Genomic DNA, 26,264 nt, shown 5'->3' with positions numbered 1-26,264 from the left:
CTTTTGGCGAACGCGCATCGATTTATATTTCTAGCCCGATGTCGTTAAAGGTCAGGGGTCGCCGTCTATATTTGATCGACGACATTGTCACCGTGTTCTAATCATAGATTCGCTCAACGATTACAAGTGCCGTCGATTACAAATCACCTGGTCTAACCAGATCAGCGGCGACGAGGCGTCGATCGACGATGTCGCGTCCCGCCAGCGGTCGGTCTCTCTCTCTTCCACCTCGTTCTCTTTTTTTCACCTTCCTTTTGTTCGCGCGAGCAGGGTCATCGAACGCGAGCAGTCTCGATTCGAATCTAATTACGATCCCGATAATTCCGTCGACGAGGAGGAAATAGTAACTCACCGGAAACCTTCGGGTCAGCTGCCTCCACCTTCATCGCCGTCAGGCTCGCTATTGTCGGCGGTACCTAAAAGAAATACATTACGATGTACAATGCACCGGCGTGCTCAGGGCCGTACGCGAGCGAGGGGGAGAGGGGGATGGGCGCGCGAGGCGAGAAGGAGAAAGGGGGGGCGGAGGGGGTACCCCGTCGTCGCCCACGCGGCAGACGCGAGATGTTTCCGTAAAACCTATCGTGCAAAATACCCAGCCATTCCGCGAACTAATCGCGTTATGGCCTTAGGCCCGCTCGTAACGTTGCTCGCCGCTTAATACCCTTCGTTAACCCCTACTGCTACCGAGTAATGAAATTATCCCCGGGGCACATCCTCCACGGCATTTCAATTTCGCGTAACTGACTTTTATCGGCGCGTATCGTACGTATTTGTCCCCGATCGCCGCGTTTTCATTTCGTTCGAAGCCGAAATTAAAATCGGAAGACCTAATAAAGAAGACGGCCGCGCCTCCCGGAGAGACGTCGCGCGAAGGAACGTCACTCTTGTCGGAAGCCCTATCGAGGCTCAAATTATTCCAATGCTACGTACGATTTCCGAAGCCTTAGCTGAGTCCCGATCCACATCGTTGAATTTATGAACCGGTCGCCACTTCGTTTAAACATCGTTTGTCCATCCGTTCCTCTCCCCCTTCCCCCTCTTTCTCTCTCTCCATCCAATTTTCTATTCGCCTTGAAAAAAATTATTCCGACTCGAGGATCGATTCGTGGAATTAAATACAGCGAATTATTATTGAAACTCGAAGAAAGTTTATCTCGGCGCGTAAATTTATCGTGAAAAAGTTTCGAATTACTTTAAATAACGCATATAAATATCGTATAAACATATTCTATTACGCCGTGACGCACCGTTGCATTATCGCTCGACGAAGGTTCTTTGTCCCGATCTATGAACCTCATTCCTAACGAGAAGCGAAGCCTCGCGATCGAGCGCTCGCCGGAACGCGATCGATTAATTCCATCGAATTTAATAGAACTCGCCTCACGTACGTGACCATCGCGTTCCATCAATTCTGCAATCTCTAATCGAACATTTATATTCCTCGTTCATAATTATCCGCGACCTTCCGTGCCCAATATCACGAATTGCAGCGTATCGTGCATAATAATATCGAGCGATCAACACGTGGAGAGGATTCGTCCAACAAAAAATCTCTTCGCGATTCCGGGGAGACGAGATCGCAATGAAGGATTAAAGCGCACGTTTACGTATGCGCTTCTCAAATTAATGCATTTATCGCTCGCGAAAAAATTCGCAGGAAGAAAACGCGAACGCGAGGAAACAAATGGAAAATAATGTGCATCGCGATGTATATAATGCGAACGTATGCATCGGGGCACGGGGCGAGTAAGAGAGCGAGAGGGGTGGGGGATGGAGAGAGGGCGAAGAAAGAGAAAAAGATCGGAATGAAACAGGGGTGGGGCGAGAAGAGCGACGACGAGGAGGAAGAAGAGAATCGAAGCGAGAGAGCGAGGGACGAGAGACGAGGAGGAAGGTAACGATAAGAGAAAGAAAGACGACGATAAAAGAGGGGAAGGGAAAAGGGGGAAGGCACGCCGATGAAGGAGGAGGCGAGGGAGAAAGAGGGGAGGGAGGAGAGAGGGGCGAAGAGGGTACGCGAGAGAGTATAGAGGTATATGAGAAAACAATAGAGCTGATTTGCAAACAATAGAATAACGTTAAGACTCGAGTATTATACGCCGTTGTTACTTCTTGTGCCATAACGCCGGAGAGCATATGCCCATTAATATTCAAAGGCGAAAATAATGTAAACGACACGACAAAAATCCGGGGAATAATTTCAATTCTCCGTGTATGGGATTCCACGGCAGCGATCCCATAGCCGGTCGGGTCGTCTGCGCGGCCTCCTCTTTGGTGACCTGGCGATGCATCTCTACGCGTCATCGATAATGGCATGGGATAGATAACGCGCGTTGAATTCTACAGTATTAAAATCTCCTCGTCCCACTCGATAATAAATTTCGATAATAAATTTAGTTTCAAATTATTCATCGGGACGGATATTCGAGAAGTAGCGTTAAAAAATATTTCATCGCTCTTTTATCCATCTCCGAATTTTTAAAAGTAACAAGTATTTTAATTTTTTTTCGGACATATAAAGAAATAATTCGCGATTAATAGGTTGAAAGTACGATCGGCGAATGAAAGATCTCTCCAAACGGCGAAGCCTCTATCGACTTTTATTACGACGTATCATAAGCGATTGTTCGTCGCTTACGATTCTAGGAAGCGCTGAATTATTCTAGCACAGTTAAGCTCACACAGCTCCCCCGTTGGTAACTTTACGTTCTCGACTTGGTGACTTGAGTCGGATGAGTCATCGCGTATTGTTTTTGGACAGCTTCGCGCGATTGTCTCGCTTTTGATGCAATAGCAAACGATAATTCAATGCTACTTAATTTTTTAATAATCGCTGACATTCGACTCGCCCATACGAATTATAACTGGAATACCGCAGCTATATAATATGGTCACGGTACAGAATATGGTCTTTTTAGAATGCAAGATTGTAAAAATAATATTGCTGTTTCAGACCTTCATATCTTAGTCTATATACTTTGGCTGGAGTGTAGTTAATTTTGATGGTGGCTTTTAGAATAAGATAATTATTAGAACTCTTCTACTTACCCTAGACTCTTCGGATTCTTCCCGTCTCACATTCTGAAGGAGTACGCTGCCCATCTGAACCTGCAGATTCTGCTGCAGCAGCTGCGCCAATTGTGGATTCTGCGACAGAATCGCCGGATTTTGTTGCAACAGTTGCGCCAGCGCCGGATTTTGAACCAATATTTGATTCAGGGGTGAATTAGCCATGGCGTGCAAGGAATGGTGCTGCTGCTGCTGTTGTTCCTGCGACTGATGTTGTTGCGGTTGTTGTTGCTGCTGTTGTTGTTGCTGCAAGTTTGGCGAATTTGCGTTTGACGTTTGGCAGGATTGCGAGAGATTGCCGAGAGTTGGAATCACACGTTGCGGACTTTGCGGGGTATGCGGGGGTGTGGGAGGACTTCCGGGTGCCATCGACGAGGCGTCCTTCTCCTCCTTCACCTTCACCTTCCCTGCAAAAGAAGATTATCGATTTATATTCGAATTGAAAATATTTTAAAAATTATGATAGCAGATTTTTAAATTTGAAGATGAAAATGATAAATCTTAGAAGATAGATATTTCTAAAACGTTTACAATATGTTGGTTAGATACATCAGTTTCGTAATCAATGACACAAAGTCACTATGACTTTGCTGTACAAAGATGTGCGATTTCTTTCTTGAGAAATCCAAAGTGCATAATGTATTATTAAAATCAACTTTGAAAGAAGTAGGAAAAAAGAGCGATTTGTTGTTGAGCGTTGACGTATCAACATTATTGACGTCTTCCCGGGTCTTGGTGAGGTGAGATTTAACGAGTTGCAGAATATCGTGAGAGTCATAAAATACAATAATTAACTTCAGTTTCTTATCCCACTGATGGATATGTTTTCAACGAAACAAACTGAACGATTCAAAGCGAATTGGATAAAAGCAAACACAATTTGCGAATGCGTGTTGTTTATCGAAGAACGAATTTCATCACTAAACTCGAGTGAAATCCATACGTATTTGTTTGATAAAAGAAGGCTCATGTAAATTTAAATGTCTCGAGTTGAATGCGAAAATTTCGCGCTCTAAAAATGCTCAAGTCTCGATAAGAAGTGTTATAAAATTACACGTTATCGGCCAGAAACGATTAATTCGAACCAATACATGATTACAAATTCGAATTATTATTTTTAATTATTGCGAGCCAGCAGAGATTGCTATTCCATATGCATTATTTTAATTAATAGTAGGAGAATTGTTAAATGAAATCAAAGAATACATATTATGCTGTCATTCGTCATTATTTTCAATTATTCGGGAAAAAGAGGAACATTATTATTTATCTAACCATCTATAAAACCTACCCATCACAGTCTTCTAAAGATTCTGAAGATCTGATCTTTGTCAAAATTCTGACAAGACTAACTCCTCACAATTACTGGCTTCGCTCAATCTTGATTTCGAAAAAATCTTGCGGAGGGGTGATAGACTTCCGGATTGGTTCGAGGATACTGAAAATAGGCGGCGAGATTCTACGGGGAATGTGCGGTTGATCCAAGGCGATGGCAGTAAAAGGGAGAGACCGCGGGGGAAGTTTTTTTCTTGGGTTGGGAGTCGTGAAATTGAGACATTTCGATTCTAAAAGCCACGTAATCGACTGCTGGCAGGTACATCTGCTCTGAACTCTATTCTATAGAGAAAAATAAAAAAATTCGTAATACTACTCAATATCCTACCGAATAGACTGATGATTACTAATCCATCTTTTTGATAGATTTTAATCAAAAATATAATTTATATATTGTATATGGGAGAGACAGAGGGAGAGAGAGAAAGATGTTTTCTAAATATTTTTAAATTTACAGCCTCTCTGTCTCTTTCAATCCATCTATCTATCTACCTATTTCACTTTCAACTAATAAATTTTTTTCATTAATAATTATAGCCTCACGAGCTTTATTTCGTACAAAATAAAAAATAATTAATATTAAAAAGTATACGGTTTTCTAAGAAATTTTTAAACTTTCTTATTTTAAAACTCAGACCGTTAGAAGAAATAGAGTTCTAATCGCGCAAACAATCGGATGAGTACGTTAGGTAAGAGTTATTTCCCGTGTTTTTTTACGTTACGAATATAATCCGACCAAACCAGGTAGATAGGCTGCGTTTTATTCGCGCAAATAAACCCTGAGAGCGTCCAAGTTTAGCGATTTCTAGAGGTTTGCTTGATCGCAGGTGAGGCGAAGAATGTGGAAACGAGAGAGAATTATAATGGAAGGAGACTTTAGAAAGGGCTTAAAAATCCCTTCCTTAGGAGAGAAGAGGAGAGAAGGATCACGAGACCCCCCCGGAGGGATACGCCGGACTTTTCCGAAAGGTTAGATCGATGATGTCTACTGAAATTACGAAACCCCTGGGATCTCTTTTTTTCCTCTTGGTTTATCCTACACCGTTTCTCGCGGTTAAAGTTCTCCCTTTCGCTCTTTTACGCGCTTTCCATCACTTTTTTTCGTTAAACGAAGCATCCTGTGTATCACGATGGATGATTCGCTCGCCATCAACGCGAAAGGCCTACGTCGATTGATGAAACATGAAGAGAATATCCACTCCCTATAATATAGACTCCCCCGAATAATAAAAAAAAAAAAATGATGCGCACTGTGGGAAAATATTTCTTGCGCATACGTCTATGTCGTAGATGTGTTTCCTGCTTTCAGATTCGCCGAGGCACATTTTTCGTACCTCTCGGGTATCGTGACCAAATGCAGGATCGCATCTCGCGATTAATAAAGGATTATAATTAATAAAAGGCATAATGCGGAGGAGGGTCGTCATAAATAGCGTAAAAAGGTTTCGACGCTCGTTCCAGTATTAAATGAATTCTCATTCTCGCGAGGGAGATTCCTGAAGGATCGCATGCATATACGCATTTCGCTGTATCTCGCTCACGGGCCGGGTCCTTAAATTGACTCGATTTTTAAGGCCCAGTCCGGAGAAGGTATCGCGCCGCGGGGATTCTGTGTTTCTCTTCCTCTGTGAAAAGAGTTCTCTCTCTTTCGTCTTTACTCCAAATCGTCTCATAGTGGCGAGTCATGGCTCCATCGACACACTATCGCGGCAGAGAAACGTATTACATTGAGAGAGTCATCTTTCCAAGATTCTTCGTTTACAAGGTACCGTGCTTTTTGATGCGGACACAAAAAATAGATCTATCGCTTAAAGAGACTTGCAGAATAAAATTTATAAAGGCGATAAAAGAATTAATTATATGGAGAGAAAAAGATTTCTTTCGCAGAAAGAGATCGATTTAAGTGATACAATTTATGTCATTTAACATATAATTTTAAAATTAAGTGCTAGCTTTTCAGGACTTCCACTCTCTTTCAATTCTGTAATTACAAATTTTCAGATCGTTTTGCATTAATTTAATATATATTTGTCAGAAATTTTTTACACAGATATCGAGTAATAAAATAATCGACATCACTCGGATACGCTCGGGACTCAAATTAGGGACGGCGACTGACATCCGACCCTCTAACCTCGGAAGTCGCGCGAAAAAAAAAAAGAGAAAGAAGGGCGTCTCGTATCCTCGAGCCCATTTTTACGAGATACTTAAACCTTTAAACGGGTGCGCCGTTCGGATCAGAGTGGAGGGGAAAAAAAAACGGTAAGGAAAAAACGCGTTCTCGAATTTCAAATTTCGCAGGGAAATCGGTTAACCCCCGAAATCAACTGCGACGACTCCGTCGGGCGAAGGGATCGCGCGATTTTTCTCAGGGGTTAAATCGAGCGTGGCCCCCAGAGAGAAAGAGAGAGATCTTTTTTTTCCTCCCTTTCGCCCCTTCTCGAGAAGTCGCTCGCAGGTACCTGGCTGCTACCTGCACGCGTCCATCCCGGAGGAAAAGCGGAAAGAGAAATATCGCAAGGGGGCGAAAATGGCGCGGGGTGAAAGCAAAAAAAAAAACGGGAGATTACGCGAACGAGGAGTTTCGAGTAGGGAAGAAATACACGCGAACGCGCATCGAAGGGATTCCGCGTGCACCTTTTCCTATCGTTTTTATCTCGTCGGCGCCCACGGACCCTTTCCCTTCGGCGTTCGTTCAGCCAGAGACAGCGAGGGTAAGAAACAGGGGTAAAAGTGAGTTAATAGTCGGTAAAACGCCGTTCTCTCCGCGACCCGCAGGGGTTACGCGTACCTCCGGGGGTGCGCCTCTTTCACTTCCTTCTCCCTTGTCGACCCGCGTGAACGGATAACTCCTCTTTGACTCGGGGAGAATCGAAAGGGATACAGCGAAAGACGGCTAGTATCGCTAAAGAGGAAAACCGAGACAGGACACTCCTTTCGTCGAGAAATCTGAGTAATCGTTGTCGTAGCTTCCTGCGAAAGCTGCTTGCTCTTCCGCCACAGTTGTTCTCATATTTTCGCGTGAGAACATTAGGAACGTATCGGAAAAAAATTTTATAGAAAAAAATATATATAATGAGTTTTTAATTTAAATGTATATATGTGTATTCAGTTATTTTTTAAATAATAAACTTACAAAAAGGTGTTTCTTATAAAACTGTAAAATAAACATTTCATTGAAAAAAAAATAAAATTGTCATGAATAATAGTTTTAAAAAAATTTTAAATTTTTATTTAAATCATTACATAAATCTTCTTAAACAAAGTATCTTTTATTCGAAACACTTTTTTATAATTTTATTATTTAAAAAAAATCATTATGTATATATTTAAACCAACCATTATATATAAAGAGAAATTTTTAATAAAAATATATGATAGAAATAGATGTAATAAATATATATAATAAAAATACATATAATATATAAATATATATAATAAAAATATATAATAGAAAATATATATAACATAGAAATTTCCCAATAAAAAATATATAGAGATATGATCTCTCTAAATAAATCATACCGATAAAAAATCGAAATAATTGATAAAATAATCGAAAGAGAACATATTAATTCACGCGTGAGGTTCTTTTCAACGCGATTCTTCCGTGCGAGGTGCGTCCCGCGTACGTTACGTAAATTCGGTATTCCAAACACAAAAGTAAGATTACCTACCGGCAGCTTCGGCTTTCTTGTTTCTCGCCAGAATCGAATTTCGAGCGCTTCGTCGTCGTGTAACGAAACACGCGCGCGTTCAAAAGCCTCGCGTTACGCGTGCCTGACTGCATACGTGGTTGGGCTCGTCCAACCCGGAATTGTCAACGGAAGCGAGCCGTCTGTGTACGTCCGCAACGACTGTCGGGGATTCCCAATCGTCGAGTAACGGATAACACCCAACATGCCAAACAGCCTCGATGTACCTACCCCGATAAAGGAGAGCCAATTTTGCGCGAAATCCCCGTGATAAATCCCATTTCCCATCGGTTCATCTCATAATTGATATTGCATATAAATTTAATTTTTCACGAGGAACCCTCTGTGATATGTTTAAGCCCCTAAATCGAGTATGTTTAATGGCAAACGATTTTTTTGATCGTGTAGATTTGTTTCATGTGTCTCACAATCAGTTAATTTCTTCTGAGCCTTTATTGATATATAAGAGTAATTAATATAACATCACAATTATTTCAAAATTATTAAAGTTAGAAGGAATTAATAAAGAGTAAAGCAAAGATTTAACATGTGCGATCCGTAAGATTAAAACAGTGTTTACAACGCGAAACGAGTAACGAGTAAACGCATTTACGTCAGATTTATGACCAACCGCCTCGTTGCAGAAACAGGATTGATGCGCACCGACGTTTCTTCTGACATTTTTTTATCACAACTGCCTTTGCGCTCCCTCGAAAGCGGGAATCTTAGATGGATATAGTCGGGTATAACGTTTCCAAATTTTAATATTTAACGTCTCGAGGCGCGCTCGGATCTCGAGGGAGCTGCGCGGGCCCGACCGCGAGATAAAGAACTCAGGGCCCCGCGGGGTTCATTTTTAACACCTAACAGAAGTCGAGATGCCCAACCGTGATTAGCCTTCTCCCCGGGGCCGATGGGCCCGGGCATTATCCGGTGAGAAATTGGCGGCCGTTCGTTTCTTTGTTCCAAGCGATTTTTTATTGACTCAAATTCCGGAAAAAAGAACGGAGCAAGAGGCAAAGAGAGAACAGGGGTAGTCGTTATACATTAGATATTAGAGGGATGGGCGGGGGGGGGGGGTTAGAGTCGAAAACACGAAATGGCAGTTTAGAATCCCGCGGCGTTATGCGTGGGAGGCGGTTAAATGGATAAACGAGAAAGAAAAGAGCGGAAGGGAAAAGAGATCGGGAGAGAAAGAAAGAGGGGGAGAGAAATGTTGAGATAGGAACGAAGGGAGAAATAAGCGCGGGGGCAGAGACGGGGGAGAGGGGGAAGTTGTAGGGGCCCGAGGGAAGGGGGACGCGAGGAAGGGGGAGGAAGAAAAAAGGGGCCAGCGAACAACTGGCCGCGGCCACGAACTGCGCCCGGGCTGCGCTCATTTTTTCTCGTGGCCGAACCCGAAAACCCTTTTATGCCCACCCAAGATTAATTATCCTCCATACTCGAAAAATGAAACTGGCCGCGAACAAAGGAGCGCCGCGCGCGCTACCCGGCGGTCCTTGCGCGCGAGCGCGCGATCAACCTCCGTCGTCCGATCGCTGTTGATTCGCGCCCGATCCAACCGAGGGTCGACCTGCGAGACGAGGAGAAGAGTGCGAAGATTCGATTGTCTCGTATAAGCCAGAGTTCATATTCGCGTTCCGTCTGCACGAGTGTGAATCTCTACTAAACAAGTAGAATGAATGAATGACAATAATTGGTATCGATCGCAAAGGTGCGCTTTGTCGCGTGTAGGATGACAGAAACAGGGCAAGGGGGAAGGAGACAGGGGCAGCGCAAAATTATCATGACAATAAGAAGAAAATGGGACTCTGGCATATTCCGCAATTTTCTATAATGGAGCGAGCTCGAAAACTCGCGCATCGAGAGGGGAACGAGAGCTTGGGTCCGAGAAAGGGCAAGCACCGAGGGGTGGAGGGGAGGGGGAGCGGGGTAGAATCTCGTTAGCCTGAAAAAATTCCACGGAACAGATTTGAATATCGCATAATGTCGAATTAATGCCGGAAATTCGACTCGACGGGGCCCCTCCCGACGCACGGTAATGGGGCCCCCTGAAATTTCGTAGCGAGCCCCATAAAGCGGTTTCGCGTATGGAAAACGTGTCGAGGCAATGAGCCTTCCCCTCCACCTCTCCGCCGACGGCTAGCCGTCTGCCAGCGGGGCCTTACGACGTAGAAACCCTAATAATTCCCTGACAGTGGCCTTTAGTCTCGCCGTTTTTGCCAAGGCTGCGAGTTTTACGATTTTCTCTCTTGTTTGAACGAATGAGACGAGGGGAAAATATCTTCTCCGATTGCCCAACACATATCCAAATCAACCGGAATTAATAATAATATCGTCAGCAGAATCATGGTACAATCACTTTTTTAAAAAAAATTGATATTATATTTAAAATAATATATTTCATTCTTTAATTTGTTTTTATATATTAATTATATATTTCTTATATATCAATATCTCTCTAAATTATTTTTAAAAATATAAAAAGCAGGAAAAATGAAATAAAAAATGTAGAAGAGCATATTTAGATTTCACTAATTACAGATAAAATAATTGATAAATATTAGTAATTAATAAATATGTTCTAAAATAATATAATTAAAAATAATTTCTCTGAAATATTAGTCTTTATTCGCGTCCACGACTTAGTCGGTTGGTGTGTCTATCTGTCTTTTTCTGGAGCCACCAAGGGCTGCAACGAGGAAAAAGAAGTGCCCCCGCGCGTTCCTCTTATTTTATCCGAGGTCGGGTACTATCGCGCGTGCTTTCTTTTTGCTTGACATAATTTAAAATTTATGAGTTCGAGAATCGGTTATGCGAGGCCATTCTCTCCTCTTTTCGTTCCTACCCATCTCTCTCAGTTCCGTCCTTGTCGCCTTCCCTCGCTTGTGCTTTCTCCGTCCCTTGACCGTGGTTTTGCCGCAGAATTTGAATATTAAGATTAGGCCAGTTTTAATGCCTCCTGCGCGAGCTTCTCTCTCTCTCTCTCTCTCTCTCTCTCTCTTGTCTCTCATCTTCCTCCCCCCTTTCCCGAACACCGAGCAAGTTCTCCGCGAGAAATGTTTTCATAAAGCATGCACAGATCCGAGAGCTGTCGGTAACGCTCTCCGCTGTATTTGCACATGAGAAAGACTCTCGCCGAGCAAGGATTCTCCTCCCAATCGCAATCATATCTCCCGATGCAAGGTAGGACGTGTCATCCGTTGTATTTAACTGATACTTCTTTAATAGTTACCCGACCCTTCCCGATTCATCTCTTGCGCTTCTAACACCATTCGATAAGGGATATTCGTCTCGGAAAATCCGCAGTTTTTGAGCCGATGGATCCGAGAGAGCGAAAAGGAAAAGACGAGCGTGAGCGAGAGAACGATGGAGAAAGAGAGAGAAGTGGAAGTTCATTAAGACCACCGATGCCACAGGCACCGTATTAGGTTGAACAAACTGGTTTTCGCGAGTCTTTTCTCTCCCCTGCATCATCCGACGCATCGGGCCCGGATAAAAGACTCCCGAGTTTCGGCATGGTCCTTAACCCTTTATTTGGCAATGTCGCCCTCGAGCAACGCAATTTCTCTCTCTACGCGAACGAGTTCTTCATGAAAGTCGGCAATATTTCACTCTCAACATTTATACATTTGTTGTTCATCGCCGAGAAAATTTCTCTACTATAAATATTAATGTCGGAAATAAATATTATCTTACGTAACCGAATTTTCAAGAAAACCGACAATAAATAATCATATTGAAATAAATCAGAGCGCAATCGATGACGATGATTTGAGGCTATTAGAGACAACGCGATGACTATGCTGAACACGAGACATTGATTTAAATATAAACGATCCACTATGTTTTCGTTTCAATCTCGTTTGCCGCGACGATCGATTCTAAAGTCGACTCGTGAGCCGTTAATTTGGCAATTGACAGTAATAAATACTTGGCAACGGCACACGGCAAACTTTTGCACGATTGCCAAATGCGCGACGAAATAATCGAACGAGAATAAAGAGGGAAATTGTGCATTCGAAAGAAATTTCGCAAAGTAGATTACACTTCTTTCCTCGACTGTACCGGCCATGTGTTTTCGGGTATCCGCACTCCCACAAGACGGCCCGTTCTTATTTTCTCGTTTGTCCATCGCACCATCTTTTCAAAGTACTTCAAGATATACCTCGAAATCAGAGCAACAGAAGAGTATAAAGGGTGTAATCTATATGATCTATCCATGATCTCTTGTCTCCGAGTTTTCTCATCACTTATCCTTCCCTAATCAATGTCAATTTTTACTAATTTACTAATCACAAAACTTGGAACAATTCAAGAGTTTATCAAGTCAGTTGGTAAAGAGGCCAACACCGCGAGATAGCTAGAGTAAAAAAAGAAGAAGAAGAAAAGAAGAAGAAAAACATGACAGAGTCACGACGACGACAACGAAGATCCTCCTCGGCTAGGAATGCCTCCTGATGGATTGGTCATCCGTGATTAATTTGACAAGCTGACTTTCTGGTTTTCGGAGACTGACAAGGGGCCCACGGGGCTTCAGCGCCCGTGAGGCCTAATGGGCCTTCTCGGCCACGGCGCACCTCTCGCTGGTTCTGCCTATCTCAGCGTACGTATCGACGGAGGTGGGAACGTTTGAAAAATTAATCGAGCCTACAAAGTCTCCGTGGAAATGCTAATGGAAGGTCACCTTTTTCATTCGATTATCGACACCGCGAGTGAGGAGAATAAAGAAGCGCCGCGAACGAAGGGGCGAAATAGAAATCTTCTCGTCATCCGCGGGAAGGCAACCTTAATCTCGACGCACTAATCGACTAATCTCGGAGAAATCTTGAGAAAAACCAGTCGCGCTTATTTCTAATAAGCGGCTCGATTACCCGTCAAAAATCTTGCTCGCGACAATTATATATTTCAAAGTACGTAATTTTCTAGATAATGTCTACTTGTATCAATCACATTAAAGACGCAATCTTTTTTCATCAAAATGCGAATACAACGTTTGAAATCGTCAGTCGCGAGTGAAAAGTAGTTTTCACGAGTACGGAATTTCTCTCGAGCTCGGACATGACTGAGGCTAATCTTGCGGATACGCGAAACCGGTACTCGTAAAAAGAAAATTATCGAGGATGCGGTGAGACGACCGAGTGTCCGCCGGATCTCGATCCATTGACTCGATGAGAACTACTTGTCGCCGGCGTTTGCGTCGGCGAGGACGGGTACAAAAGGGGACGATCGTAAAACTCGCACCTCGCCAGCGCGACGTGAGTGTGGATGCACGGAGGAAATAAAGTAATAAAGCGATCGGTGCACTTACTTCGCGATATTCCTCGTGTTGGGTCGCGCGTGTCGAGAAAAGTGACAAGTATACATCGAAAAAAAAGGGAAACATATCGGCTAAAAGTTGGCCAGTCATCGAGAAAATTGCAAAAATTTATCAAATCTAGAATCTCGCAGAATTTTTTGCCGGAAAAGATATTGGGAATAATTAAACAATTATTACATATACTAAACGAAATGGCTTTTACGGTATTTCACGCAATATTGTCGATACATCACATGTCTTTTAATTTAAAACCAATTTAAAATTTAAAACTAAATTGCCTAACTATACGTATACTTGATCTCCGCCTGTATCCTGACAGACTTGTCTTCCGTTTGATGAAACATCTCAAAACAGAACCACTTTATTATACGTTCCACGCGCACTTACGATCGAAAGACTGTCATAATGTTAGATAATTCTTTATTAAGAATCAAAGAGATAAGAGAATGATAATTAAGGTACCGTTGAAAAGCACGAGGCCGTACGGTGTTTCTCATCGGTTTATTCGGAGAGGCCGTAGAAAGAAAATAAGAACGCACTCGAGATAGTTAAATGGCAATGGGACAAGGAGGAGGAGAAGCGAGTTCCGGGTTGACAGTCATTGGACGAGGACGAGAATCGCGGGAAACGGCGAGAGATCGACGTAGAGCTGGAATTAAACAAATAATCTTCGTCGAGCGGGGAATCCGTTAAGGCACGAAAGTACGGTCGGTAAAAGGAACCTATTGAATTCTAAATTTAAACGAATGTCCAAGTGTCAGCGAGCTGACGGGCAAAATAAACAAGATGCCGCGAGGAAAAGGAGTAAGGAGAACGCTCGCGGGGAGAATGAACGGGAATGGGAGAGGATTTCACGGGAGATGTAATATCTCGGTCCACTTTTTTCTTCCTTTTTATCCTCCGTTCCATCTCGATATTAATTTCGCGAACGAATCAAATTGTAAATTTCGTTTTCAATTTTAGATCGGCTTTTCTTAAATCTGAAAAATTTGTCGGACTTTGTCAAGTTGCTCTTTTAAATCTTATGATATACGGAAATTCCATGATATTAATCTTTCACGATGCTTCATGGACGGTAATCCGCGATGATTTCGCAAAAAAAAAACGTTCGCTCTTATGGATAATAATAGCTCATACTCGACGACTTAACTTGATTACCGTTCTATGCTTTTCTGCTTGTCGAGGCCTCCGTGTTAAAGTTCATTGATACGTCAATTTATAACCGCGGAGAAAAATTCTGAATCTTTGCAAATAATCGACTCATGACGCAGACAAGCTCGTCAACGATTTCAATCGCGGTGATCGATGAGAAAAAAAAAAGAAAAAAGAAATAGGCAAAATTCGAGAGCTACGTAGGGAATCGTCGCAGAGACGCGCTACTGCAAAGACTGTACCGTGTCCAACGTCGATAAAACTTTGCCATTCCTCTCCTTCATCGCCGCTCTCTGACTCAGAACTTAATTGGAGAACAAAAAACTCGAGGAGATCCAATTGACCCGGAAGCGGACGTCAACGCGGCGCGAGCGACGATCGTACAAACAGCAGCAGCAAAAAGCTCTTTGAAGAAATTGAATTAAATGAGAAAATTCAAGATGGGGAATCGCTCGGTTTCTCTTATGCAAATAACGTCGGCATTCCGCTCTCGCGCGAAACGCTAATCTAACACAGGCTTGCTATCGCGAAAAAGTCTCAATCGAGGAAAATACTGTGCATGAAGTACGTCCGAGAAGAATAAAGCGTACGAGAAAAAAACGAGAGAGGAAAAAAAACGAGAAGGACGCGATCGACGAGCAAAGTATCAACGGATATGACGATCGTGATGAAAAACGAGGCACTTTCGAGGATCGATAGAGAAAACCGTGGCTTGTTCGCGCGAAGAGGGAAAGACAAAGAGGAGGAAGGACGTGAGCGCATGTAGGGCCCCGCGGGGTTCCAGGGGGAAAAGAGGGGGGCCTCCTCGTCGTCGTGGCAGCACGTGTGTAGCAGAAGCGAGAACCCGGGGCCCCAGTTCGGTCCGTGCCTCGTAAAGCCTTTCATAAAAGCTTTCATAAAACGTTTCACGATCTCTTGGTACCGAGGGAATCCAGCGCCGATCAACGTCTCGCAAGATCCGTCCGTCTTTCTCCGCGTCCTCCTCTTCTTCTCCGTCCTACGCGGCAAGGGATATTTTCTCGTCTCGAGTGCGAGATATATATTTCACGTGTTCTCGTGAAAATATGAATAAACATGGGAATCGCAGCTTAAAAGATCGTAGAGTAGAAGCTGTTTTTCTGTTAGAGTGGAAGCTATTTGAAAAATGGCAATGCCCCATTTGCCATCTTGAATTCTTATCCAGTTTTTCATTCGTGTAAAACTCATCGAAAGACATCACGAATTCAGCGACTGAATACCTGAAATCTTTCAACGTCTCTCATCAAGCATGGAGCTGCTGGGCTTCTTTGTCCCCGCTCAAGGAGGAAGCTCCGATTTCGATCTCGCGACGATTCGTTTTCGGAACCATCGTACCCCAACTCATACGTGCTCAAGCGAGATAAAAGCTCGTAACCAGACTGATCTGAACTCTTTCTCCTTTCTTCCTTCCGTTGGTTTTCCCCCCGCTCTTCCTCAATATCAGCGATTCCTCGTTTCTTTCCTCTCGCTACCAGCGCGTCTCGAATTAAACCCGACCAGCAGATACGACAGATTCGTTGAATAGCGGTCGAGTTGGCTGGCTTTTTGAATTCGGTTTCTTAACGAAGGGTTCGCAGCGGCCGTTCCTTCCGAGGAGAAGCCTCGCTTTTTGAAACGACAACTTTTTGTTCAAAGGCTTTTCAAAGAGACACACGCGCGTGTATCTGTCACCGAGGTTTGCAGCGCGTGACGATGAGGATCCAAAAACAACTAAATAAAGGAAGTTTCGAGTTTCTAATAATTCTTGTTTCCTTTCGGCCAGACACGTGTGTATCTCCTCGAGTAGATAATCATCCGGTACAATATCCATTACTTTTAAAGCCTCGCTAAATTGAACGACGATCTATATACATACATATATATATATATATAAAGAGAAAAAAAAGATATCTCCGTCGATCGTTGGCTCGAGCCGATTTCGAAGACGGAGCGGATTTTCTCGCCCGACGGGTGGCATTCGACGATCATTCTTCCGAGGCGATGCCGCGGACGGATATCGTTAAAAAACGCAATCGAGCCGGGAGAATCGCGTTATCAGTTAATGAATCTGGCCCGGTGCGACCGGTGCCCGGGGGCCCACGAGAGGGGGCCTGTCTCTCGAAAGTCTCCGCGGGCTCCCCCTGACAATGGGTCAGGCGTCCGACGAATTTCGAAAAGGACAAAAATAAAAAATGATCCTGCGCGCTCCTCTCGCGCAGAGAAGGAAGCTGCTCTTCTCTCGGGAGAAAGAGGAAAGATCGCGTCTCCTTTCTATCCGTTCCTTCTGCTGCGTGCCTGCCCGCTGTCCGTCCGACTGTCCGTCTTCTCTTTTCATCCTTGCTGCCTTTTATCCGGGCGGAATGATTAATGGGTTCACGGAGGCACCGCGGTATCTTCCCTCTCTCCTCCTCGAGATCCCTCATCAGACCTCCCCTCCTTCCAAAGTCGCCGTCTCTCTTTCACCCGCGCGCATAGATGAGACTTTTCTGCTTTTCTTCGCGCCCAGATTATCACCTCTCCCTACCCCCCTCGCGCAGCGATTGTATGACACTGGGATACATCTTTTCTATGCCTTCGATGCCTCGCTTTAATATCGCGGCGCCGTGAAATGGAGCGATTAAGTTGGACGGAATGTCCAACGCGATTGATCCGACAGTCGCTCCTAACAAATGTTTAAAAGCGAAGACTATATAGGTCACGAGCATATAAATTGACTTTTAGCTGATTCCAGATGTTAGATATACCAATAAGGGATATACATAATAACTCTCTTGGAGATGAACGCGAAACGATAATGTATCTTTAGTGGAAGAGACAAATATGTAAGATATTTATTCGAGGCGAGGTTCACATCAGAGACGAGTGACGCTCGTTTAAGAAGTGCCATCTTTCCATTTTTTGTCGTCGTCGTTTCTAACCGTGTCATTGTCAAGACGCGTTACCGCGAGTTACCGCTTCAAGCTCTTTTACATGATAAATTACGCGTGATTTTTTTTTGTATCAATCGCAACGATCACGTCGTGCCGCAACAAGTCGGCTTTTGTTTCTCGTCACCTGCACGTAGGTGGCGACCAGTTGAGGGAGACGCAAAGCGCTTGCGGTGAGAAGCAAAGCGGATGACAAGGAGCGGGACACTCTTCGCTTCGATCCTTGTCGTATTATATTTTAACCAAATATCACATAGTCTTATAATATCACAATACATCACCTGTCATATTTTAATTAGATATGTCGCATTTTTATAATACTGCAATATGCCATTCGAAATAATAGTTTGCGTGGATCGTTTGTTGCTAGAAAAATCATCAAAATCATGAAAGATTAAAATTATTCAAATTGAACAAATTAATCTGCAAAATTCTGAGGTACGTTTGAAGAGCCGTTTTTGACATTTTGTAAATAAATCGCGCGAGTTAAAGCGAATCGAGAATTCCTGACCGCAGGGAATTCTCGAGAGCGTCAACCCACGCTGATCCGCCGCGTGCAACGGGAAACGATGACGCTGGCTGATCTCGAAGGCATCCATCGATCGCGGGTCGCTTAGCTCGCGCAGTCCGGGACCGACCGACTTTATGAGTTATAAGTCGGCCATCTTGCTCGAGCCATCGCATATTCACGTGCGCGCATATGCGATGCACCGGCAATATGTAAGTGCCACATTCTGTTCTGGTGCACGTACAGTCCCGGCTGAAAGCGGCCGGCGAGAACACGAGCCCCCTCATCCACGACGTGCACGACGTATCGCGAAAAGTGCATTCGTTTATCGCGATGCCGGCTGACGTAACCGCTGCTGCTCGGCAGAGCAGCTTCTAATTCATATTGCATCCAATTGCGCGGCTGCTGACTCTCGACGAGTCGTCAGAGAACAGAATGCTCGCTGATGTTAATTCATCGATGCGATTTTGCGGAAAGCGAGGCACATGCGATCAAGTCGAAATTTCGTCGATCAATAATTCTCGAGCGAGAAACGAGATACGGGATTGATCTCCGGCCAAGCCGGATCGCGAACGTCAACCAGTCGCGTAGCCAACGATCAATCTTGCGCCAACCTCGCATACAATGCCAACCAATCCGCGTATTCCAATTTGTCTAACGACTTTGTCGGGTGATAATGCGGGCGGTTACAATTGTCATATTCGACGAAATGGCTTGGACGGCTCTATTCGAAATCGCGACTTTAATTGTTTCAACGATCCTTGAAATAATCATTCAAAAATATTCAATCCCAAAAACTAATCAACTTCTGACTTTATACCGAAATTTTACGAATCATACCAATTTGTTTTAAATCATCGATAATCGAATTTTCGAATGCACTTACCTTGAGTCTGCTGACCAACACTCGGGTTGAGAAACGTGGGCGGCAGTTGCCTGCTGACCGACTTTGCCAATTCGCCTCCTGCCAGCCCATAGATCGCCAAAAGTTCCTGCATCGTCGACTCCGCGTACTCTCTCATGCCTTCGAAGGGTTTCCGTTCTTCGATCTCGATCTCGCCGTCGGCCTCGTTGCCCCGCTCATCTTCAAACTGCGTGTCCTGATCGTCCAGACGAGATGACTCTGCATCCAGGACGCCGCTCCCACTTCTTTCCGACGAATCGGAATTTGGACTCCTCGCCTGAAAATTGCAATTATATATTTACAAGATAGCAAATATTTAGATAATTACCGGAAGCTAAGGATTAATGAATGGCACTTACTTCTGTACCAGGCGAGTACAACTTCCGCGATCTCAGTTGCTCAAGGATGAACTTGTGCCTGAGAGAGTCCGCGCTATCGTCATCGGCCTCGGAGGACGGCGGTCTCGTGGTGACCGAGAGATCCATCGGGCTGACCTCGTTATTGTTTAGCCTCTGCTTCGATCTATCCTCGGCCGGCAGCAGCATCGTCTTCCTCTCGTACTCGAGGATTTCGCTGGAACTCTCCTCGACGACCTCCGGCTCGTCATCGTCCTTGTCGGACTCGTCCGATACCTCCGCCATCCGGCTGCTTATGGGCTTGAAGTTCTTCCGTTTGTTTCGCGGTTTGCTCTGGATGCTGCTAGTGATCTGCAACTGAGCCTGCGCCTCGTACTGGGAGTCGCTGTCCTGATCGGCGGCACCCCGTCGGGTCGTCGCGTAGTTGTAGACCGAATCAGAAAGCATCTCCGCTGATGAAAAAACGAAATTTATTCCATCTGATTAGGCGCTAATCTTATCGATTTATTAATGACACGTGCGCAAGACTCGAGCTGCTTTGTCTCATTTTTTTGCCATCCCGGACCTGTAGCTTCTCAAACGAGTCAGAAATGCCGAATGAGAATAGAAACGATTTGGACGAGCAATGCCTCGGTATTTTGCATCGCAAAGGTAAGACGACGATAGTCACTAATTCCATACCGCGGCGTTTCAAAGCGCGATGGCGTATTTCTCATATCACAGTTAATAGATATTAATTTTTAGCATCAATTATAATCCCGCGAACTCAAACGCTAAGCGTACGTTCTAGGTACGACCGTGCTTATATATGCGCCATATAGTTTTGTAAAATTAACGGCGCGATTCGCGTTCTCGCAGCTCGCGATCGCGAGTTACTTTCACTTTAAATGATCGTTCGGAATCGCGTAGGACGAATTCTTCGCGCAATTGTGGAGACAGACGTTTATTTATTCCATAGATGAATCAGAGATGTTTGCAAGTTTCTGCAATCCCTGAACTATTATTAATATGTTACTAACCCACGCAGCATGTATATCTAAGAGACGTTCAGAGGACATCCTGAGGACATTCTTCGTCCCAAAAATTCTTTGGAATACGCTCTGGACATCTTTCGGATATGAATCTTACGTGGGAAGAATTCTGACATTTTAATGATTTTGTGAGAGTCAAGTTTAAGGCTGATACAAATCAATCTGTTGAATTTTGTACGGAATAAATCTTTTAATATTTGACAATTGAAATTGAGGAGCATCTTACCGGGGCCATACGGGCTGGTTACGGCGGACATCTCGAACCTCGCGAACCAGCCGGTTGTTCACCGCATCCTGAAACAAAACACGCATGTTAGTCAATCAGGCTTCAAACTTGAGTTGAAATCAAACGATCTGCCAATTCGCTTCCCACGTGTTCCGCTGACACGCGAGAATTACACACTTACGAGGAGTGGCACTGTCCTCCGACACACGGTCACCGGAAATCCAATCAGAAATAACGCAGCGCCAAGTCAGAAGGAGTCACAATCGCCGTAAGAGTCAATCTCGATTCGTTCACTCGGGATATCGGATTCGCAATACGATCGACCTATTCTATTCGAATAAAGTCCGCGACGTTTATTCCCCGACAACGTACGCTCGCCGGCGATGTTTGCGGGTCTGTTAAGGCTGGAGGAGGGAGCCGGTCGTTGTAAGAGAATCGCGAAAACGAGGCGAAAACAAAGGCACGTCGCCGTAACAAAAGCTACGGTGATATACGAGCGCCCTGGTAGCTGCTAGTCCGACCAGCCTGGCGCGATAACGCGCGAGCGCACGACAATTCGTTTCTCGGTTATTGGAATGCAGACCTTTAAGCCCATTACACGCCGTCGCGGCGGCAGCAATGGCAGGAAGGTGAAAGAGAGCGGACGCGCGCGCGACACGAGAGAAGATTCGAGGGAGAAAAGAAAGGAGAGAGAAGCCGCCGAGACGAGGAGGGGAAAAAATCCGAAATGAGAAAGCAACAATAAAAGGACGCGCGACATGATAAGCATTAACGTCCGGCCAATCGAAAGGGTTTATCTCGACGGGGTTATACCCGCACTAACTGTCATTTCATGGCTCTCTCGGGTTCGGTTCTCCCGCAATGAGAATCGGCGGAATGGAATTTCAATCCGTTGGAAAATGACTTCTTCACCGCTTCTGCCGCCCGCTCGTTCGTCGTCATCGTCATCGTCATCGTCATCGTCATCGCAACGATCGCCTACGAGTCGCGCCGACTCGCATGGCCGTTTGCCTTTCTCGGCGTGCGGGATTTGATTCGATCCCGGACCGTATCCTTCGGGAATGCGTCGCGATGAGCGACCGATGAGTAGCCCTTCACCATAACGCACGGTCTCTTATTAATGTCGCGCTTCATTGTTGTCGCTTTACGCGAGAGAAATGACCCTCCTTTCCTCCCCCTTCTGCTCGACGATGAAATTTCTCTCGTGAACCGAAATCGCCGAAGCGCGCATGACGATATTCGCCTGTCATGTGGTGCCGAGATCCAACGATAATTACCAATCACGACGGGTTAATGAGAGCCGAATCGCAAATAATTAACAGTAAAATCAAGGAGTCATGCCGGAGTTCTCGAATCGGTGACACGCGCCGATAATTTCAACCTGTCGCGCCGATCGCGGTTGATGTACGAGGGCTTTCTACTGCCTCCTCGATCAAGCGCAAATTGTATTGCGCATTGACAGGCCGCGCCATTCAGACCAACCGGTCCTCGAAAGATCAACTCGCTACCCTCGCGGTTTCTGAGTCGGCCAATGTCAATAGAGAAGTCGCTGTCATCCCGATACATGTACATGTGTCTTCCTTGGCAAAACTGAGTCTTGAATCTTGAGAGCTCAATCTACTTTAGGGGATCAAAAATTTGTCTTTTTTATATATTTTCTGAAAATATGATGTCTGAGAAATATGTCTTTTAAGTTTTATTGAAACATTCACAGAAATGACAAAGTTGTAAGACTTTGAATATGCATTTTTCGAAACTGTTTTAAAAGTTGATGTGATCTTAAAAAAACTAATGAATCAAATAACATCAATTTTTTTTAACAAAAGGAAAATATTTGTGAGAGATACTGAATCTAATTAGAATTTTAAATATTAGTAATTAATATTTTCTTTATGAAATGAATGAAATTCCAATAAGAAATATATGTAATTTTAAAATAGCATTACTTTATTATCTTTCAATTTTCTGTAAAATTAGGTTCAGCATCCCATAAATATTCTAATACAAAACAAAATCGAATTTATTCATTTCAGCCAATAAAATGAGGAGTAGCCTGTCACACTAAGAAAAGCAAGATTAAAAAATACTGACGTATTATTTAAACGCCATTTTTATACCGCTAGAATAGACTCTTAACAAATCTGAATCGTGATACAAGCACGTGTGATTTTCCTTGCTTTGCAAAATCTCTGCACAATTCGCACAAAAGTACACGCAATTATATCATTTTATTCCATCCTTTCTTTACCCTACAATTATTATTTCTGGATTCACTCTGGTACAACGTTGCGAGGAAGATTCTTACGGGGGTTGTAGGGGGGGAGGGGGATGAAGACAGCACGCGATAAAATTCCACCTAAACGTACTCTCGCTCATTGTTATTTCTGCCTCGGATCTACAGATTTCAGCTGAAAGATCTGTGCGAATAATCAGCAGTAGGGTCGGTCGAAGTCGAGCGCGCCCTCCGATTGGCGCGAGCGCGCTAGGCGTAGCCGCGAGAATATATCCCCGCGACGACGAGCACGGGGGGGATGCACGGCGTACACGATCGGGACGCGATATGTCCGAGCGGCCGAGCGCGAGCTCCTTTTTTCGCCGGCTATACAGAAGGGATAATTAACATCTGTTACAGAGTACCTATAGCGCGCGGGCCGCCCCGTTTCACCCCACCACGTGGATCACGGGGCGGACCTTGAATACATTATCACCCTCTCGTGTACGTACACACGTTGCACACATACGAATAAACACACGCAACACACACGCACAAACACGTGTATCGTCGAATCGCAGGGCTCGCAAGAGATCGACCGTGAACGAAAATCTTTATCTCCACTGGCCTCGTCGGGATCTGACCGTCTTTCGTCATCTGAGGATCGAATTTTGCGCCAACAAGCCACCCCTTCTTGGTCCAATGATCCATACGCGAACGAAAAATTCGGTATAAATGAGGTAAAATAAAAATTTCAACCCCTAAAAAGGATTCATTTATGACGTATCGTTTGCGTTGTCTCTCGTTTTCGAAAGAAACATCTACAATTTTTAAAATTCTCGAATGTTGGCTTAAATATATACATGGGGGTTGATATTTCAAGTCTAAAGTTATTATACCAAAATAAAAAACTGAAAGCTACTCTTGGAAATTAAAATACTACTCTTGCCTCTTCTTTGCAATGTCTAACGAGCAAACTGGAATGGAAAACTGGATGTTGCGAGAACGGTAGCAGAAGGCATATTAAATCGCCAATTTATAGAAACAGCTCTCGACAAATTGCTCGACGAGTTCTCGTCTTTGGCGATCGATATTATTGACAAGTCTTGTTTCGTGTAATTGCAAAAATGCTTACAAATCGTTTACTAATGAAAACACGTCACGCATCGGTGCTCGTGAATCTAAACCAATGATCGACTCGCGGAAAAAGAAACTGTAAAATGTCGGTACATCTCGTAGGTAATTAAGACACGCGTAATTTCTGCGGTCCCATAATACGGATGCGGTTTAGACATAATTTGTATTTTTCTCTCGAGATGCGCACCTCTGTTGTGCACGTATTTTACAAGCGGATAATCAAAATAGAATTATAAAAATGAAGATAAAGCTGAAAGATTTGAATAAAGTACATTAGTCGCGCGGTTTCTCGGTGCAATTACGATGTAACACTTCCGGATATTCATCTCGCGTACATGCTTGGAGGAACGCAAACTTGGAAAGATCGATCGCGCACAATTACAATATATTAACCCACACGAAGGAGACAGCATCGAGAATCGGGACGAGTCGGACGGGTCGGGACGAGATGAAACTGTACGAGACAGCGGCTGGTCCGTGAGAGCGGGCTACCACTCGACATAGCTCGACGCTGATGCCGATGCCAGAAAGAGAGGAAACAAAAAAGTCGGCGTTACTTCGTAACGCGTTCGTTCGTCAAACACTCGAACGTAACGTTGCCAGACCCGGCGAGCTGGAGGAGCCCCGCGGCTCTTGGAGTGCCTGCTGCGGAATACCAGGAGATTATTCAAATTCGCCACCGACGGCTTAAAATGTACATTAATCGCCCTATCGTGCTGGGACGATGGACCGGAAACCGACACGTCGTCGAATAACCGGCGCGACTTATATCGAAATGTATGCGTTGGATCCGAAAATGGTCTCGATACGTGTTTGTCGAACGGTAACTTTATATCGGAGTAACGTTATTAAACGTTACTCCGATACAGCATAATTTAACAATGAATATTAGATAAGTAAATTGTCGAGATATACCTTACGTTATTCGAAAGAAAAAAATATTTGATTATTTAAATTTTCGAATCTTTTAAAATCCAGCTTCAGTCAATGTATAGACAACTCTGCTATTATTCAAAGGCTTGAAATTGTTGCTCAGCCAAAGTCGACGTGTCGCGGAGCGTCTCGAGAGCATCAGTGACTAAGATAAAACGCAGGCTCTTCTTCTCTCACGCAGCTTGTATCTCTCTTTTTAAATGCTTTTCCGTTGTATTAGGATTACTGGACGACTGGCTTCTGCGCTCTCCTTCGCGCGTTCGGCTCCGCCACTCTCTACCTTGCTCTCGGATCGAGAGGCCGAGGAAGGAAGTATAAGGAGAACGAGCTAGAGAGAAGGCGAGTGTGTTCATAAGATATGGTGTGAAACACGAGAGGAGCGAGATTAAAGAATGAAAAACATAGAATTCTGAGAACTGGTTCAAGTCATAATATTCGTAATTTCAAGCCGCGCCTTGTGGCGACCGCGTCTTCTGCGTGTCGTTTGAAATTAATGCGAGCGGAAATAAAATTCCTGCCCCTCTTCCCCCCTCATACCCCACCCCGACGTCGCGCCCTTCGTTCTAGCTCTCGGCTCGTCGAGCCTCCGCGAGACCAACGAGACAAGTGGATGGGGTTTAATGGTCGAGCATCGTGTAAATAAATTCGGCCCTCGTCGCGCCGGACGGAAGGATGTTTGCTTCTAATATTTGGACTTCGCGCCGCGTCGAAAGAATCGGACGACGAGAGTCTCGGAGCTCCGAGTTTCGCGTTTCGATGTGTTTGGCTTGCGCGCATCCGAGGATCGCCACCGCGGAGGCCACCTCGCAAAGAGATCACCTCATCGGAGATGAAACGCGTAATAGATCGTTTCTCTCCCTCTCGTTCTCGCGCCTCCCAGAATTCCTTCTCGGAAGAGAACGGCGACGCGATATCGAGTGGCGAAATATTGCGGTCTACTCGGGGCGGCCGGGGAGAGGCGAGAGGAAGGGGGAGGGTTCGCGAGGGGGTACGCTCCATTTACGAGGATTAAGATAAAGCGCGACGTTGTCTCTCGGCTGTCTTCGTTTTCCCGTTCATCGGCATCTCCGTTCCGCTCCCGGCTCCCGGCCCGGCCCGTGAAACACGCCTCGGCCACGTCTCTGTACGTACGCGCCGTTAAAAATAGAGCACGCAACGACTCACTAATCTGGTTAGGGCTACTTAGCGTAACTCCGACTATTTAGACCTGGATACGGTTACGGTAGTTAAGCCGCCATCTAGGCTCTAAGTAGAACCCAGCGCGGCGACGGCGGGGACTTTTGGGCCTTTAAAGGAGAGCTCTCGCTAAAACGTCTTAATAGACGCGAGCGAGTGAGCTCAAATGCGCGATTTTACGCCGGTTTGACAAAATCGATGGACGCGAAGAAAGATGGTCTTCAAGTCTTATTTCAGTTCGTCCATGAAGCTATTTTATTTTATTTTATTATTATTGTACATT

The 26,264-nt window shown here is 44.6% G+C and overlaps 1 protein-coding gene across 2 annotated transcripts in view; it reads right to left on the bottom strand.

The window, feature by feature from the left end:
- The window catches only part of LOC145974869 (zinc finger protein castor homolog 1), a 79,261-nt gene that overhangs the window by 28,687 nt on the left and 24,310 nt on the right, over nucleotides 1–26,264 (bottom strand). For both annotated transcript variants that reach the window (XM_083104939.1, XM_083104940.1), the window contains exons 2-6: nucleotides 20,524–20,591; nucleotides 19,270–19,718; nucleotides 18,893–19,187; nucleotides 3,052–3,479; nucleotides 353–416 (exon numbers count right to left, since the gene is read on the bottom strand). In XM_083104939.1, the coding sequence (XP_082961065.1) occupies nucleotides 353–416; nucleotides 3,052–3,479; nucleotides 18,893–19,187; nucleotides 19,270–19,718; nucleotides 20,524–20,554 (1,267 nt within the window). In that variant the 5' untranslated portion in view covers nucleotides 20,555–20,591. The remainder of the gene's footprint in view (nucleotides 1–352; nucleotides 417–3,051; nucleotides 3,480–18,892; nucleotides 19,188–19,269; nucleotides 19,719–20,523; nucleotides 20,592–26,264) is intronic.

The sequence above is a fragment of the Camponotus vicinus genome, unplaced genomic scaffold, assembly GCF_025532165.1.
Source record: "Camponotus vicinus isolate PSW18456_S1 unplaced genomic scaffold, iyCamVici1.0 SCAF_7, whole genome shotgun sequence".
Lineage (NCBI taxonomy): Eukaryota > Metazoa > Arthropoda > Insecta > Hymenoptera > Formicidae > Camponotus > Camponotus vicinus.
The sequence above is the reverse complement of the archived record's forward strand: the minus strand, read 5'-3'. Positions and strand labels throughout refer to the sequence as shown.